This window comes from Lissotriton vulgaris, chromosome 2_1, assembly GCF_964263255.1.
Source record: "Lissotriton vulgaris chromosome 2_1, aLisVul1.2, whole genome shotgun sequence".
Lineage (NCBI taxonomy): Eukaryota > Metazoa > Chordata > Amphibia > Caudata > Salamandridae > Lissotriton > Lissotriton vulgaris.
The window spans coordinates 526,224,810-526,242,193 of record NC_141687.1 but is presented as its reverse complement, the minus strand read 5'-3'; the positions used below and the strand labels follow the sequence as shown (position 1 = coordinate 526,242,193).

Below are 17,384 nucleotides of genomic sequence, written 5' to 3'. Positions count from 1 at the left end.
CTTTACGATTCCTGGAGTAAAGTCACTCAACTTCCTCTGGATTCTATTTCCCTTTTTTCCCCAATAATAAAAAACACCATAGTTTCATTAAGAAACCACTTCTGGGAACACACATGGTGCAGTGATGTCTCTCATTTTCTTTCCTGTTTAGATATTTGATGCTGTTAATTGTGAATTATGTGCAGTTCACTTTCTAAACGAAATTAGATTTACAAGACAATTAAATTATCTATTTTTGTTGACAACACCTATGGGGCTACTACCCTGGATTCAAACAAAGCATCATACACATTGGACCATATGTATAAACGTTTGGCTTTGCGATTTCCAAATAGCGAATCTGCAGAAAGCGCGATTAGTGAACAGTAAAATGATATGTATGAAACACTGTATTTCTCAAATAGCGATTTCTACAGATTCGCAATCACAAATAGGACATCGCAATATAGGAAATCGCAAAATTATGATTTTCTTATAGGAAATCGCAAATTCGGAAAAGCCAGTTTTCTTTAGGCTTAGGTTGCAGATGCAGCCATGCCTTTACCCCTGTCACCCACCCGAAACTTTCCATGGCACGAAGGAGCACGGAAGGTTTCCTTGTGCCAGCACACTTGCCTCTGCTTTTCTTTCAGCCCTCACTGCCTTACCCCCCACTACAGTTTAGCACCATGTGGTAAATCAAAGCTTATTAGTCAGAATCTGGATTTGGACCTGGTTATGCTGGTCCCACATGTTATTTCCCATTCGGGGGGAACTAATAGATGGATTGAAGTGCAAGGATACTGGCCAGGAATTGTTATTGCTGGTGACATGGTATCCCTACACATATTTATTTATTTATAAAGTTTATATAGCGCAAACTTGATCCCCAGGAATATCAGAGCGCTTTACAATTGAAGGGAAAGGCATATATCCACCCACCTGATACCTGGGGCCTATTTGGCACATCATTCTGTCTAACAGACATATTTCTACTCGCAAAGATCACTGTTTGTATTGCTCATCAGCTTACATTAGGCAGTGTGACGAAGGCCTTCTCCATAGACCAGGTTTAACAACTGTTATAGTGCATGGCATCACGGATACAGGTGGCTAAGCATATACAATGTCGAAAATAGGTGATCCTATTTGACAGCTGTAGTTGTTGATGTGGTAAATCATATTGCCCCTGTAATATGGGTAAAGCATTTCCGAAACCAAGCAAGAGATTCCTTGACAGTCATGCAGTAGCTGACAAAGTGTGTCACTATAAGTGGAGAACCTGGGCAAAGCACAGTGCATGCATTGTCTTACTAAGCATTATGGTAGGATTCACATTAGAGCTGTTGCCAGTTGCCCCAAATCCAAGCTGTAGTTGCTGGAAGTTACGTACTGTGGCACCACCTACTCCACTTCCTCTCATTGGTTAATCCCCATCAGTATTTGTGTTTCATCCTGAGCATACATACAATAGCTTGTTGATGAATAGCTTGCTTTTGACCAAGCCTCAATGCATGACTAGTCCAAGGCCTCGATTTATTTTGTTTTTAGACTGAGTAACCTCCGTTTGCCTGGAGGAGGACTTAACATCTGCAAGGCCGAGACTATTCCACCCACCAAATTTGGAAATTACACCTAGCTAACCTCTCCCATGGTGAGATAAGAATTTAGCAGTTTTCACCACCCCTTACCGCCAGGGTTTTGCTGGTGGTGAAGGGCAGTGAAAACAGATCTCTTATTCCACACCCATCCAAATTAAACGGTCTCAAGTCTGTAAAGTAGTGCTCCACTAGTTTTGTGGAGGCAGCAGAACCTCTACTTCAGTATGCCAAAGGTCCATTCAATGATGGACAGTGGTGTTTTATGTGACCTGCTGTACAGCTTTCACTTCTGGTTCGTGTCGAGTAAGGAGTCCAGTATGATGTCAGTAGTCAATCCTCAGAGAGTATGAAAAGGATAAACCATTAGATCACACTGCACAAACAGTGCTGGCCATTGCATGCATTGAGCCAGTAATTCTCTGACCAAGTAATAAGCCATTTCCAAATTCACCCTGAGACAGTCGGTTATGTATTCCACGGTGGCAAAACATGAAGGAGTCATGGGTGCTGGCTGGGAATCTGCCCAAAGGGCAGTTATGATGCATGAGGCATCACAAACTACCTGTTCATTGTGAGAATGGGTGTTTTTCATAGTTCTGTATAGGAATTCATTTGAGGGGGGCTTATGGTAATATGTGTGCTATCAACACTGCTAATTACATTGGGAAAGTGTGCTACCCTGTAAAACATTAATTTGGTCTGTTGCAAATATTGGGCCATATTTGTCAAACATGATTTCCAGAAACCTGTGACATAACCTAGAAAATGCACTTTGTGACACTCCTCCTGCCACTGGTATGATTCCTTGGAGACGGCCTGATGCCAAAAGGTGTAGAAAATACTATACCTGCATTGAGAATGTTGGACTGCATTGCTTCTGACTGTTTGGGTCTGTGCCTGAGGTTGTAACTCAGCAATTAATTCCAAAACTACCACACTACTGAGTCTGCACTACACGTGTATCTCCTTTTAAGTCTGTATAAAAAGGATGACCCTCGCCCTAAATATCCTCACAGGTCTCGGCCTTCTTCTCGGCCTGCCAGTGAAATACCTCATCCTTCTCGCCAAGAAATACAGAGCTACCAAATGAGACACAAGTATTTTTTGTGATTTATTTTTAGTTTGCATCAGATCCACGTTGATGGTAATGGCATTTCCTAAATGGCCATTTTGCAACTATTCGTAATTAGGAAATTCTTTGTACATAGTGTTAGCGATTGCTATCTGGAAATCCCTATGTGGGATTTCCTATTTAGCGATTTCCAAACTTTGATTTCTACTAGATAGAAATCGCATTTTACACCACCGTAACTGCCATTGGTACATAGCAAAATGGCATTTCATGTTTCTAATGGCCTGAAAAAGCGACGTGTTCCGTTAAGAAATGCAAAATACCTTCGTACATATGGCCAATTGATATGAATATCTACACTGATGTTGAATAACTTTGTTATGCAGTAGTTAAGCTCCTCAACAAATTAAAGGTTTAAGAATGTCATATCATCAAATGAGAATATGAAATGAAGATGAAAAATAATGCATACATAATGCTTCTGTTTATGGCTTCTGTGTATGGCTTCTGTGGCTTCTGTGTATGGCAAACATTAGAAGGAGAAGAACAGGCTAGGACATTAGCTTTTACTTAAAAACAATACACATTTTGTGGGGAAACCGTTGAAGGAGGTAAGGAGTTTAGCTGAAGGTTATAGACAAGTACTTTGGAAAGATCTTCTGTGATCTTCAAGAAAACTTCTGAAAAAGCTCTGAAGTTCCTCCCTTAGATCAGTACATTGATAACTTGGTTGACTCAACTCACTAAAAAGAACATTAATCTTAAGAACTAAAAGTATAGTTCTTTGGCAATTTGTCACTCTACTCCAATGGTGACTAACGCTGCTTTATTCTAATTGATGAGCCAGTAACTAATTCTTAAACATTGTGTGTCCCATGCTATGCTTGCTAGAGATCCAATGTTGGTCAAACACTATAGGACAATATTGTTAATCAAATGTTAAATAAAAATTGTATCAGAAAATGCAAGATTCTCGTTTGTGCTCTTTTTTGATACAGACCTGAAGAATGCCTTGAAGTAATGGTTGTACCAGCTCTGAATCCATCATCAATTTGTACCAAGTATTAAACTAAACATAGTAGTAGGTGTGCCAACGCAAAGCTAGATGAACAGAACCAAGGGTTTCAAAGACAAGCCACAGACATTTGCTAGACAAGTTGTTTCATGCAAAGGCATTTCACAACTTCCCCGCCGCTGGGCTAATAGTATAAAAAACACTGAATTACATGAACCTAGGAAAAACACTTAATCGCCATATCCAGAAGTGTAACTATATGTAATGTGACTGTATGATGTAAAACATGTGGTTGTAAAACCCCAAATAATGTATGGGATATTAAATGATCTTCCAACCCCCTCTTGATATACAGTGGTCCTTTGTGCCAGAGTTTTGTGCAATACAAATGTTAATACAAACATCAGCCAAGTGGAAGCCTATTTTGGTAATGGGGAGAATGAAAGAGTGCATGTCGACAGGTGACTCCAGCAATAAAACATCCAGTGTGACTAGGTTTGTGGTATAGGTAGAACATACCAAAGTCTCCATATCGCCTTTAACTGAAGTTGTATCACGGCGATTGATATTGTGACGATTTCTATCAGCAGTTTCCAGTGTTTCATTCTTCTCCTCTCCTTGGGTACTGGATATCTAGGTTGCATAAAAACAGGGCTCAACAATGTTTATACACTGCAAATGTAAAACTTTTTTTCCTGCACGAAAACAGCTGACAAACAGAACAATAATGAAACCCAAGTGCAGGTAATCAAGGGTAGATTTCCTGGCTATCTTGCATGAAATTTTCACAGCATGTGTTGGCAAATGTGCAGCAGGTTGCTTTGATCCTGCTTGTGTTGTGCTGTCAGTGCTCTACATTTTTTTGGCAACCTTTGCTCTGAATGAATACCACAGAGACAGAATATGCATCTTAGAATGGCTATATCCCGTATTAATACTTCTATGTCAAAGTAGAGCTTACAGGTTATATATTTTATTAATACTCACCTGCCCAGTGCACTGGATTACAACTAAATAACACTTGCATTACAAAACTGCATATTCCTATCACTGGCTGTCCGCAGTGGATCTCATTGTCTACTATAGAGAAGCGCAGTAGGCTGGGAAGAGCAACAACTTGTAGGTTACACCATCTAGGTGGATCTACGATTGCAATGCAGTTAGGTATGTGTAACTATAATTAATAGTGCAAATTCACCTTTAGTGAATTGTAATTCTTAATTCAAAGTACACATACGAATGTGACCCTGGTTTTCAATACATACTCAATGATATTGTATCCACTATCGGCATTAGTTCCATCTCACTGTTCATTTTCCTAGACCTGTCCGCAGGTTTAACAACTTCATAAACAGCATTCTCTGAATGGCCTGACAATCACATTGAAAGCTCCTATTGCCCCTTCAGAGATTGTGCTCTATGCTGTTAGAGCACAGATACACTTGCATAACCAGTGTCCCTTACCGCCGTGTCATGAAATACCCAAGGCCCTCATTACAAGTTACCTGATAAATTCCAAAAGGTGCAGTGACTCCTGTTACCAAGAAATACAATTCATGCATAAAAGAAAAAACTATGGAGCTACATAGATAGCCTACTCTTTTCTCTTTGTATATAAATGGGGTTATCGATTTCCCAGCCGTACCAAAGAATGACACCCCAAAGTAAGCTGTAGTAAAGATATAGGCTCTAATGTCTAGAATGCATGTGGGTCTGCAAACTCATTTAAATAGATTTTCTGCTTTCTGCTTCCTTTGTGGCCTAGAAAAAAAAAACAGAATACAAAATGTATGGTTTTTGATCCCAGAGATCCTGTAGTGGGGCACTAGGTTTTAGGCAATGATGCTTTAGAGATGGTTAGAAATTTGAACTATCTGGGGATCAAGATTGTTAATACCTTTTCATCGGCTCCCCAAATTATGAAAAGTAGAATGACTTTAATACTTTTTCGGCCATAGCGATCAAGACGTACAAGCCAACTACTACAACACCAGTATCAGCAGTTTTAGAAGTCTACTGGGCCAAGGGCTTAGGAGCAGCTCTGTATGGCGCCAAATTATGAAGCTATGAAGTGAAATGAAAAATAATTTATATGGCACACTAAACCAGGATGTGTGAAAGCGCTGAGGGATGGCATTCTGCCGCATTCTAAAAATGCCCGAGAGATACTAGGAAGATTAAGTTGAGAAAAGCCATGTTTTCAACTGCTTTTTTTAAAAAACGGTCAGTGAATCTCTTTCAGCAATGTGAGCAGGCAAGGTGTTTTATAGTTTGTCTGTAGCCACCGAAATGGAACTGCCTCCCCATCTGGCTTTATGAGATCCGAGAGGCCTGCTTGGCGGGTACATGGGAAGAGAGCATTAAGGTGGCTGGGTCAGGACAAGTAAGACTATGCAGAGAATCTTGAAAGGGATCCTTCTTCTGACTGGAAGCCAGCGGGAAGAGATGATCCCGTCTCTAACCGAGAGGTGTCTGGGGATGTTGAGGACAAGGTGAGCAGCCTCATTTTGAATGGCCTGTAGCTTATTGAGGCTGGAAGCTTTGATGTTGAGATACAATGAGTTACAATAGTCCAGTCGTGAGGTGACAAGAGTGATAGTGATAGATTGTCGCAGCTCCAAGAGGATATATGGGAAGATCTTTCTTAGGGTTCTAATGATGAGAAAACAGGTGCTCGTGGTCCGGCTGACCTAAGTTTCTAAGCTCAAGGTGTCATCGAAAATGACACTTAACTTTCTGGCGGACTTTACTGGAGTGGGAAGGGGTCCACAGTCCTCAAGCCACCACATGTTGACCAGAAGGATTCCTGAGATCCAAACACCAAACCCTCAGTATTGACAGCACTGAATTTAAGGCATTGCCCTTCATCCAACCACTGATGCTGGATATGCAGAGATTGAACTTCTCTGCAACAAATGTCAGGTCATTAGAGATAGACGACCTGATGATTTTGTTGTCATCTGCATACGACTCAAAGGAGCGGACCAGCTCTGCCATCGGGGTCATATACACGTAAAAAAGGGACAGGCTCAGGGATGAGCCCTGGGGCACCAAACAGGGAAGACTGAAGGCTTCCGCCCTGAAACCCTCACAGCTGACAATTTGAACTCTGTTGGTCAGAAAATAATGGAGTTGTCTCAGGACAGAACTGGACACACCGACTTGCTGCAGACGTTGGACCATCCGTGCAGGCGAGATGGTGTTAAATGCTGCAGACAAGCCGAGCATCACCAAGATGGCCCCCCCACCCTGGTCCACCTGGTGACAGACACAATTAAGGCAGAATAGAAACAATTCCTGGTTGATATATTTTTTGAGTATCTTGGTTGAGGCTATTAACAAGGATATTAGGCGGAGGTTCTTCAGATCTTCAGGATCTGCAGTAGGTTTTCTTTTAGAAGCAGAGTTACAAACACTTCCTTCTCGGGTGCCAGGAATATTTCAGTATACAAGGTGAGAGTAAAAACATTCTGCAACAAGCATTTACAATGCAAAGGTTTCGCCTTTGGAAAAGTTAGAGCTATTGGCATTGTAAATGACAAAAGTTGTATTTATGTGTTGGTTTTGAAAACAGATAAATAAATGGCATTGTCATTTACATTGCCATTAGCTTAATCTCTGCAGTCACTCTGCACTCCCTAGCCCTCCCTAGTCACTCTGCACTCCCTAGCACTCTGCACTCCCTAGTCACTCTGCACTCCCTAGCACTCTGCACTCCCTAGCACTCTGCACTCCCTAGCACTCTGCACTCCCTAGCACTCTGCACTCCCTAGCACTCTGCACTCCCTAGTCACTCTGCTACAAGTATAATTTAAGGACATTAATAATACTGATCACTGCTCCAATTAAAATCACCAAAACAGTGAATTTTAACGTCTTCCATGTGGGGTTCTTCAGGGCTCCTCATTGAGCTCCACTCTTTACTATATGTGTCAGAATTAGCAGCACTTATCAGACCCTTTGGCTTGGTACCAACATATGCAGACGACACACAAATCGTCTTGTCTACTTTTAAAAACAGTGTACCGCTGGTCCAAAGATTTAGGGAGTGTATGCTGGCAGTCAGCTCTTGGATGAGCTCACACTGCCTCAAGTTGAACTCAAGAACAACTGGGATAGTTCTCTTTGTCAACTTTTCCCCAAGCTGGTCACAGATTTGGTGGCCAGATGATTTGGGGGCAGCTCGTATTCCAGCTCCCAAGGCTAAGTAGTTGGGTGTGATCACAGATATGAAACTTAACTTTGAGGCACAAGCCAATGCACTATCTTCGTCTAGCTTTTTCTTAAGGTGATTAAAAAAATCTTACCTTTTATACCAGTAGACCGCAAGAAAACCGCAGTCACATTGTTAGTTCTTGCCAAACTGGACTACTGCAACAGGCTCTACCTTGGCATGCCCAAGCAGCAGCTATGTAAGCTACATACGATTCAGAATGCTGCTGCCAGGCTTCTCCTAGGGGTTCCCAAGTTTCAATCAGTTGGAAAGCATCTCTAGAAATTGCACTGACTCCGTGAGGAGCTGTATTATTTTCAATCAGGTGTATTATTTTAAGGCCCTCTGCATCACATACAGGACACTTCATGGTACCTGTCCTCTGTTCTTGAGTCGGTCGTTACACTGGTATGTCCCAAACAGACATCTCCGCTCGGAAGGTGCAAAACTGATGCCCACGCCCAGATTCCATAAAGTTAATTGGGGCGGTAGGAGTTTCATATTAGGGGCTACACAGCTCTGGAATAGCCTTCCTACCATCATTAGAACTCTTCCCTCTCTGATAGCCTTCAGGAAGGCCCTTAAAACTGGATGTTTAACAAATAGAGGTCCCCGCTCATTTTGGACTACTAGCGCCAATACACATTCTGGTATTTGCGCACTTAATAAATTTAATAACATACGTTGCTGCAATATGCACTATTTACTGTTGGCAATCAGAGGTGAGCTTCTCTGAGCCATTCAAAGTGGTCTAACAAGGATGAACTTTATTAGGTGCAGCTTTTCAATGACTTGTTCCTCTTAAGTCTACGATTCAGAAGTACTTTTTTTTCCTGAAGAAATCATTTTCTGTCATCTGTTCCCTGTGTCACCCAGTTCTTCGCCAAGGTTCACAAGCCCATGCGGGACTAGTTGCTCTGGTTCAAGTATTTCTTTAAATTAGGGAACTTGTATTCTTGTTTATTCCATTACGAAAATGGACATAGATGTCCCAGAATTCAAAGAAAACAAACAACTTGAACAGCTCACCACGTACAGGCCAGGGAAACTTGGTAGCTATAGTCACCTCATAGGCCACAGCGTGTGTTCTAAGCCGCTGTGTGTTTAAGAGTGAGGTTTGTAGCACCTCTCGGTACCAGTATGTACTTCTCTGGCTATGTCGCATGGATGCACATTTGTGCAGGTGGATGCTTTGTTGCATCGCCCGTTCACCATCACACCAGATCGTCCTCCCATCCCCCAAAGATCGCTGTTTCTCCTCTTAGTGCAGTGCATTCTTATCTCTTGTGCAACCTTCAACCGACCACCCTCACTGAAGGGTCAGTCCAGGGTAAAGGCTTACAATGGCTAGGCCAGGCCCCGCACTATCGCTCGTCAACCCACAACTCCAGGATACACCTACACAATGAGGTCGAGCTATGTGCGAAATTAACCCCCACACAACTGGCACCAGTTCAGGACACTGCACAGGGATATTGCCGTGGAACAACTCGAATATCAGTACTCTGGCAGTCATTGTCCGAGCTCCCCAAACCTCAAATGGCCCTCCCCCCTCCATACAAGAGGGCTCTAGTAAATACCTACAGGGGGTCTCGCACCATTCCCCTGGTGTTGGGTGGTGACTGTAGGCCTGGGGCTCTTTGTCTCTCCTTCCATGGGTCTCGCCCAGCATGCAGGCCTCGAGTCAGCAAGCCCTGGCACCTGTCATAGCTCGGGGACTACTTCTGTTTGATCAGTGTAACCTTTCAACCCCCTCAAACATCCACTGAACGGTCGTGCAGGCCTCACATCCGTAGGATCAAGCAAGTCCCATACCGGTTCCCCTACCCCCTCTTCCCATAGTAACCTCTTTCCCAAATCACCTCCCCGGGCCTTCTGGGAGGTCAATTCCAACAATGGCCGCAGGTCAGAGTTGTCGCTACCAGTGCAGGCCTCAAATCCCAGGACTCCAGTACTTCCCACACACCCCGTGGTTCTCACCCTTCAGCGACGGCTCCACCAGGCGCAAGTAAAGTTCGGAGCTCTTGTTGCCGTGGCTCATGCGCTGGGCAAGACCGCAGCGCTGCAGGACACACTCCTCGAACTGCACCACGTTCTGGTGCCGGCGGCGGAGGCTGGTTAGAGCCCAGAACTCGGAGAGGGGTAGCTCCACGTTCTCGGGCGCGTCGCAACAGATGCGTTTTGTTGCCACCCGGGCCCCAGAGCGCCGGGCCTGCGCCTCGTACGTCACTCCGTAGCTGCCTCGTCCGATCTCAGCCAGTAGAGTGTAGCAGGGCCCTGGCAGGAAGGTCGACGTCGAAGGTAGACGTCTGCGGCCTCCGCTGCTGCTGCTTCACGCCCGTCTCCATGGCTTCGGGCTCCGGTGAGTTCACGAGGGGCTGCAGCAGGCGCAGGGCCGGGCCCCGTCGCTTCTTGCGCTCTGCGGCGCCGATGCTCTTTGTCCCGCGGGGGCCACCGTTAAGCGTCGCGGTCTCCATGGCTGTGCTGGCCCGGCCCCTGCCCTCATACCGGCTTCTGCGTCTGGTGGCAAGTCGGCGGCTCACGGCGGCTGCGAGGGAACAAATCTGTTCGAACGCACAACACAATGAAAGCACATGCGCGCGCCCCTCTCAGACGGACTATCTGAGCCAGTAACTTAAACGGCGAGTGAAGGAAACAGCGGTCGAGACCAAGTAAAGGGGATATTGCAGGGGTGTGTAAACTGTTTGGAGGACAGCTCAGCGAGGGGCAGTTTTGTCTTGGACACACAGTGACTCTTTATGTGGACATTTGCTACACTACCAAACACCAAAGAGGGGAGAGATTGTAGGTTAGACAGCATAAAGAACATTAACTCCCTCCTGCAAAATAAACCCCGTCCACGGCCGCATGACGTTGCGGAGGGAAGAAATCGCGGGAACGCCCACGAATCTGGTTCGGCCATGACGGACAGATCTCTGTTCCAATGGCTAGCCTCCATTTATGGAGCTAGCCAATGGAACAGAGGGCGTATTCCCAAGCCCACACTGTTCTAACATTAGATTTCGCCTGCGCCGAAAAGCTGCGCAGTGCGCAGCCTTCGGCGAGGCGAAACCTAAAAAGTCAGCAATTAGATCTGGGGTCAGTTGGATAATTGTGAGTGGACAGGGATCCAAAGGAGAACCTGAAGTTATACTCAGCAGCAACTTCCTTGTTTGATGCAGGGAAATGAGGGGGGATTCTGAGATCTGATTGGCCTGAGAGTTGCAGGAAGAAGTTTCAGGAACACACTCGCTTTACACACAGGTAGATTGAAGCCTGAATAGATATTCAAAATGTTGTCCTGGAAGAAAACCTTACTCACTTAACTAAGGTTCAGAATGCTTATTTAAGGTTGCTATTCAATTTGTCAAATAGTGCTCCTCTTCTTTCCCTGCACCTTGATCTTGCTTTGAACAAAGTTGCTCAGGTAGCCAACCTTAGGCCACCACGATATCACATATGTGTTTTGGTCAGTGGAAAAGCTGAAGAACTACCGGAAATCTCTTAACGAATTGAATAATTTAGGCAAAGCATGAGCGAACCCCTGGCTGAACTATGTTAGATCTTGGCTCAACCAATTAAATATGGACACTTTGTGGAACACTCATTTGGAATGCATGGTTGCTATTAAAAGCTTGGTAAAAATGAAATACTGGTCATATGTTAAGAACCAATGAGCAGATAAATGTTTATATTTCAAATCCACTCTCATTTGAACCATATATGGACAACAATGTACCCTACGAAGCCAAGAACCTTCACATCCGCTTCAGTTTGAGGATATGTCCATTAAGATAGTTCATTGCAAAATTGTCAAATGAAACCCTGGGCATTGAACTCTGTAAAGTCAGCAGGGAGACAGGTGAGCACTACTTGTTTTTCTGCCCAGTTTACCAGGTCCCCGGAAAGAGATAAATTATTCCTATCTGTTGCATTTTAGATACTACTGGTAGGTGCTAGAATCTTTAAATGAGATACTAATGACTTAATTGTATTTGGACTATCACGATTCCTGCATCGGACTTGGTTGCAAAGAAAGTTATTGAACTAGTGATAATAAAATTAGTAATTCAATCACTTTTGATTTTTATATTGATTTTAGGATGTAAGACCTATTTTAAATGCACCTGTCAATTATTGTACATTCTCGCTTTTATGTGCTTGTTTGTATTGCAGCTGATGCTGTTTGGGGCTTGGTCATCAAAATAAAAAATAGACTGCACAGATAATGTTCAATTTCTAAATGATGCAAAGTTAGAAAAACAATATTTTACCTTCACATTTAATGGGTTGATTTCCACATCTGAAGTGCAATTCATGGGCCCTTCAATTTCATATTTAATAATGTACAGAAGAGTGTCATTTTTATACTTAAAAGGCCATTGGAGATTTAAAATTGCCTTACTGAATCCACTTGGGCCATTATTTCGAAGCTGGAAATGGAAAACAAATAGGTTAATATCCTGAAGAAAGATTAACCATTAGGGGCAAAAGGCATCAAAAACGATACATTTAAATAGTAAACTGCTTTTCTTTGGGAAAAAAAGAAACAAATAGCATTAAAAATCGGAATACAAGTACAAAATTGAGGTAGAATTAATAACATTGTTTACAATATCTTTTTATACGGTTCGTGCTACCTCAAATTTTAGCATTTAGGGTCAGAGGTAAGAAAGTTGTGTTCATCTATAATCAATTACACACTAGTAAGCAAACACAAACCTGGGAAGTCATGATGCAAGAAGGCATAAAAACAATGCTTTTGAAATAGCTGCCCAGTGAAGCAAAAACAATATGGAATTGTAACTCCAATTCCTAAAATGGGATTCCCAAATAGCAACAGTTTATCCCAAGTATCGGACATTAATAGTCGTAGAACTGGCAATTTGCACATGCACTTTGCCACCCTCTGTAAGTTGCGAGATCCAAAGTACAAAAGGAGCCCCAGGATGTAGTACACCTTTTAAAATGGCAGTCCTCTATGTGTTATTGTGGAGGAAGTGTTTTTTTGGTGTACAACAAAAGGGAAAGAAAAACAAATATGCTACTTACCAGTATTCATCTGTTCTTGGCATGTAGGGCTGCTGACATTCATATCTGTGCATAGATCGCCGCCTAGTGTTGGGTCCGGATGATCGCACATTGTTGTCCTGGAAGAGTCTTCGAAGTATCACAAGATAGGTGGCTCCTCCCCTGGAATACAGTGCGCATGGGCATCGACTCCATCCTCAGATTGTTTTTAGCCATTGTGGCCAAGATGGAGTGAAACTAAGTGAATGATGACCATGCTAGAAGTATATGTGAATTCTGCAGCTGCTACAGGCGCCGGGGAGGAGGGCGGGCGATATGAATGTCAGCAGCCCTACATGCCAAGAACAGATGCAGACTGGTAAGTAGCATATACGGTTCGAGGCATGTGGACTGCTGAATTCATATCTGTGCATAGAATACATAGCAGTCCCTCCATTAACGGCGGCCGCCTGTGCCAGCTGCAGCAGTTTGGAAAAGTGTTTTTAAAACAGCCTGCCCTACAGCTGCCTGCTGTTTAGAGTGCACATCAACACAATAATGTTTTGTAAATGTGTGTGTGGTAGACCATGTGGCTGCTCTACATATGTCTTCCAAAGGAATATTTCCAAGGAAAGCCATGGAGGCCCCCAACTTTCTGGTGGAGTGGGCCCGCGGTGGAATGGTGAGAGTACGCTTGGCTTTCAGATAGCAGATCTGAATACATCTAACGATCCACCTGGCTATATCAGCCTTGGAAATGGGGTTACCTTTGTGTTGTGGCGCAAAGGCAACAAAGTTGTTTAGTTTTTCTAAAATCCTTGGTCCTATCAATGTAGTACATCAGGGCCCTTTTGACGTCAAGCGTGTGGAGCATTCTCTCCGCCAATGACTCAGGATTTTGGAAGAACACAGGTAGTTCAATAGTCTGGTTAATATGGAATTGAGACACTACCTTAGGAAGGAATTTAGGGTTAGTGCGAAGCACCACCCTGTTAGAATGAATTTGAATAAATGGCTCTTGGATAGTTAGTGCCTGGAGCTCACTAACTCGTCGCAGCGACGTAATCGCTATAAGGAAAGCCACTTTCCATGTCAAGAATTGAATCTCGCAGGAATGCAGTGGTTCAAAGGGGGGACCCATCAGCCGGGTGAGGACCACATTGAGGTTCCACTCAGGAGCTGGTGGAGTCCGCGGAGGAATGACTCGTTTGAGTCCTTCCAGAAAGGCTTTAATGGCAGGCACCCTGAAGAGTGAGAGGTGCTGCCTGTTTTGGAGATAAGCAGCCATTGCGGATAAATGTATGCGAATGGAAGCATAGGCCAGATTACATTTGTACAGATGTAAAAGATAACAAATGATGTTCTGAATAGATGCATCTAGCGGGTTAATGTTGTGGTCTGCACAATAAATGACAAACCGCTTCCACTTTGCCGCATAGCATGCTATTGTGGTGGGCTTCCTTGCCTCCCGGATGATGTCCATACAGTCAGGAGGTAAGTTGAGGTAGCCAAACTCTAAGACCTCAGGAGCCAAATCGCCAGGTTGAGCTGTTGCGGATCTGGATGCTGAATGTCGCCATGGCTCTGCATCAGAAGGCTGGGTGTGAGGCGCAGCCTCTGATGCGGTACCACGGACAGTTCCAGAAACGTGGTGTACCATGGTTGGCGAGCCCACGTTGGAGCAACCAGGATGAGAGTCATCGAGTGCTGCTTGAGCTTGCGTGCCACCAGCGGTATCAGAGGTGCTGGGGGAAAAGCGTACGCAAATTTGCCTGACCAGTTCATCTATATCGCATTGCCTTGCGACTGTGGATGTGCGAAGCTTTGGCATTTTGCGTTCTCCTTTGTGGCGAACAGGTCTATCTCTGGATGACCCCACCTTTGGAAGTACGGGTGGAGTACTGATGGATGCATCTCCCACTCATGCATTTGGTGGCTGTACCTGCTGAGCAGGTCCGCCATCTGAAGTTCCTTGCCTGGGAGGTGTTCTGCCATGAGGAAGATGTTTCTCTGAATGGCCCACTTCCACATGCTCTGAGCCAGATGAGACAGCTGTGGAGAGAATGTTCCTCCCTGCTTCTGAATGTAGTACATGGCCGTCATGTTGACCGTCCGGATCAACACGACCTTGTTGCACAGATGTACTTTGAAGGCCTTTAATGCCATGAAGATTGCCATCAGTACCAGAACATTGATGTGCATCTTCTGTTGCTGTTGTGTCCATAGTCCCTGCACAGTGTAATGGAGTACATGAGCTCCCCATCCCTGGAGAGAAGCGTCCGTCGTCAGGATGATCTGTGGCACAGGCTCTTGGAACGGTCGTCCCTTGCAAAGGTTTTGTGGATTCCACCAATGCAGAGAGTTGTATGCCAGACCGCTCACCAACACTAGGTCTTTCAACTGTCCGTGAGCCTGAGTCCACTGACGTGCTAAGCACTCCTGAAGCGGACGCAGCGAGACTATGGAGATGCAGGAGGCCATCATGCCATTCAACTGCAAGAAAACATGCGCTGGAAGCGAGTGTTGGGGTTTGAATCGTTGTATCAGGGATTGAATGCTGTTGACCCTCACTGAATTCGGCTGTGCTGTGGCTGCCAGAGTGTTTATCGTCGCACCCAGATACTGCCGTATGTGGGCAGTTGCAGGTGGGACTTTGGGTAATTCAGTGAGAATCCCAGATCGTGAAGAAGGTGAATGGTGTGGGACATGTGAGCGGCACACTGCTGGGCTGACTTTGCCTGGATGAGCCAGTCGTCCAGATAAGGGTAGACATGAATGTTCTGTCTCCTTAGGTGCGCTGCCACTGTCGCCAGGCACTTTGTACACACCCTGAGTGCCGTGGTGACTCCGAAAGGCAAAACCTTGAACTGGTAATGTTAGTTTTGGATGGTGAACCGGAGGTATTTTCTGTGTGACGGGTGCAGCGGAATGTGAAAATACGCATCCTTTAGGTCTAAAGTTGCAAGGAAATCCCCTTGACTGAGCAACGGGAGTACTTGCTGCAGGGTCAACATATGAAACAGTTCCGATAGAATGTACTGATTGAGGGGTCTGAGGTCCAGTATGGGTCTGAGGGACCCGTCCTTCTTTGGTATCAAGAAGTACAGTGAGTAAACTCCTGTGCCTCTTTCTTCCACAGGCACAAGCTCGATTGCCCCTTTTTGCAGCATGACGATGACCTCCTGCTGCAATAAGTGCAAGTGCTCATTTGACATAGGACGGTGTCTTGGGGGCAAGTTGGGTGGAGTGGATGTTAACTCCAGACAATAGCCGTACTGTATGAGCTGTGTGACCCACCCGTCTGTGGTGATGGATTTCCAGACCGGCAGGAACTGCTGAAGTCACCCCCCGACCGGTGTTGTGTGGTCGGGGGGCAGTGACAAGGCGTCACTGTTTGTGGCAGAGGATCTGGAGTTGTTGTTTCCACGACCCCTGCCCTTGGCGATGTTACCACGATATCCACCTCAACTTTGTTTGGTGTATGTGGACTGCGTGTTGCCTTTGTAGTACTACGTGGTTTGGGAGAGCTGGCCTCTGGAAATGCCTCTAGTGCTTGAGCGCCGAAAAGACCCACCCCTGAATTGCTGGGACTGTAAGGCCCCCATGGACTTAGCAGTTTCAGTGTTCTTCTTAATCTTTTCCAAGGTGGTGTCAACCTCTGGGCCAAACAGATTATCTGGATTTACTGTTTGATTAAGAATGGTGGTCTGTATCGCTGGCTTAAACCCCGAGATGCTGAGCCAGGCATGTCGTCTCAGCATGACACTAGTGTTGACAGCCCCGGCTGCGGTGTCAGCCGCGTCTAGTGCACATTTAATTGAAGCATTAGATATTAGCTTCCCCTCTTGAATAAGCATCTCAGCTGTATTCGTCTGGTAGGTGCTGCGACAGGGTCTCCAGTGTGTCATAGTGTGCCCTGTAATACCTCGCTAGAAGCGCTTGTGTATTGGAAATGCGCCAGATATTGGCCGCTTGTGCTGCCACCCCTTTCCCTGATGCCTCAAACACCTTAGATTCTTTGTCTGGGGGAGGAGCATCACCCGTTGTCTGAGAATTAACCCTTTTCTGGGCATTTGAAACAACAAGAGAGTCCAAAGGCAGCTGTCCTTTGATGTAAGTAGGATCAGTAGGCGCTGGTTTATACTTCTTCTCAATCCTAGGGTTTATCACCCTGGCTCTGGTAGGCTCCTTAAAGATCTCCCCAGCATGTTTTAAGACACCTTTTAACATAGGCAGAGTCTTGACAGTTCTCTCTGAGACTGAAAAGGTATCAAAAAGAAAATCCACGTCAATGGGGTCAGCATGGAGCTGGACGCCATGGTTTTTAGCCGCCCGTTCAATGAGGGCATTGAACGCCGCTGAATCCTCTGTAGGTGATGTCTTCACAGAATAAAGTTGAGTGTCTGGGGCAGAATGAGGATCACCTGGGTCAGCACCAGCAGCCCAGGGTTCATTGGTATCATCAGGGTCTGTGTAGACAGGATAGCTGTACTC

At 45.0% G+C, this 17,384-nt stretch overlaps 1 protein-coding gene across 1 annotated transcript in view; it reads right to left on the bottom strand.

Annotated features, from left to right (window-relative positions):
* The window catches only part of ITGAV (integrin subunit alpha V), a 372,076-nt gene that overhangs the window by 18,865 nt on the left and 335,827 nt on the right, over positions 1 to 17,384 (bottom strand). The window contains exons 25-26 of the mRNA XM_086955459.1: positions 12,155 to 12,313; positions 4,187 to 4,300 (exon numbers count right to left, since the gene is read on the bottom strand). Of these exons, the coding sequence (XP_086811585.1) occupies positions 4,187 to 4,300; positions 12,155 to 12,313 (273 nt within the window). The remainder of the gene's footprint in view (positions 1 to 4,186; positions 4,301 to 12,154; positions 12,314 to 17,384) is intronic.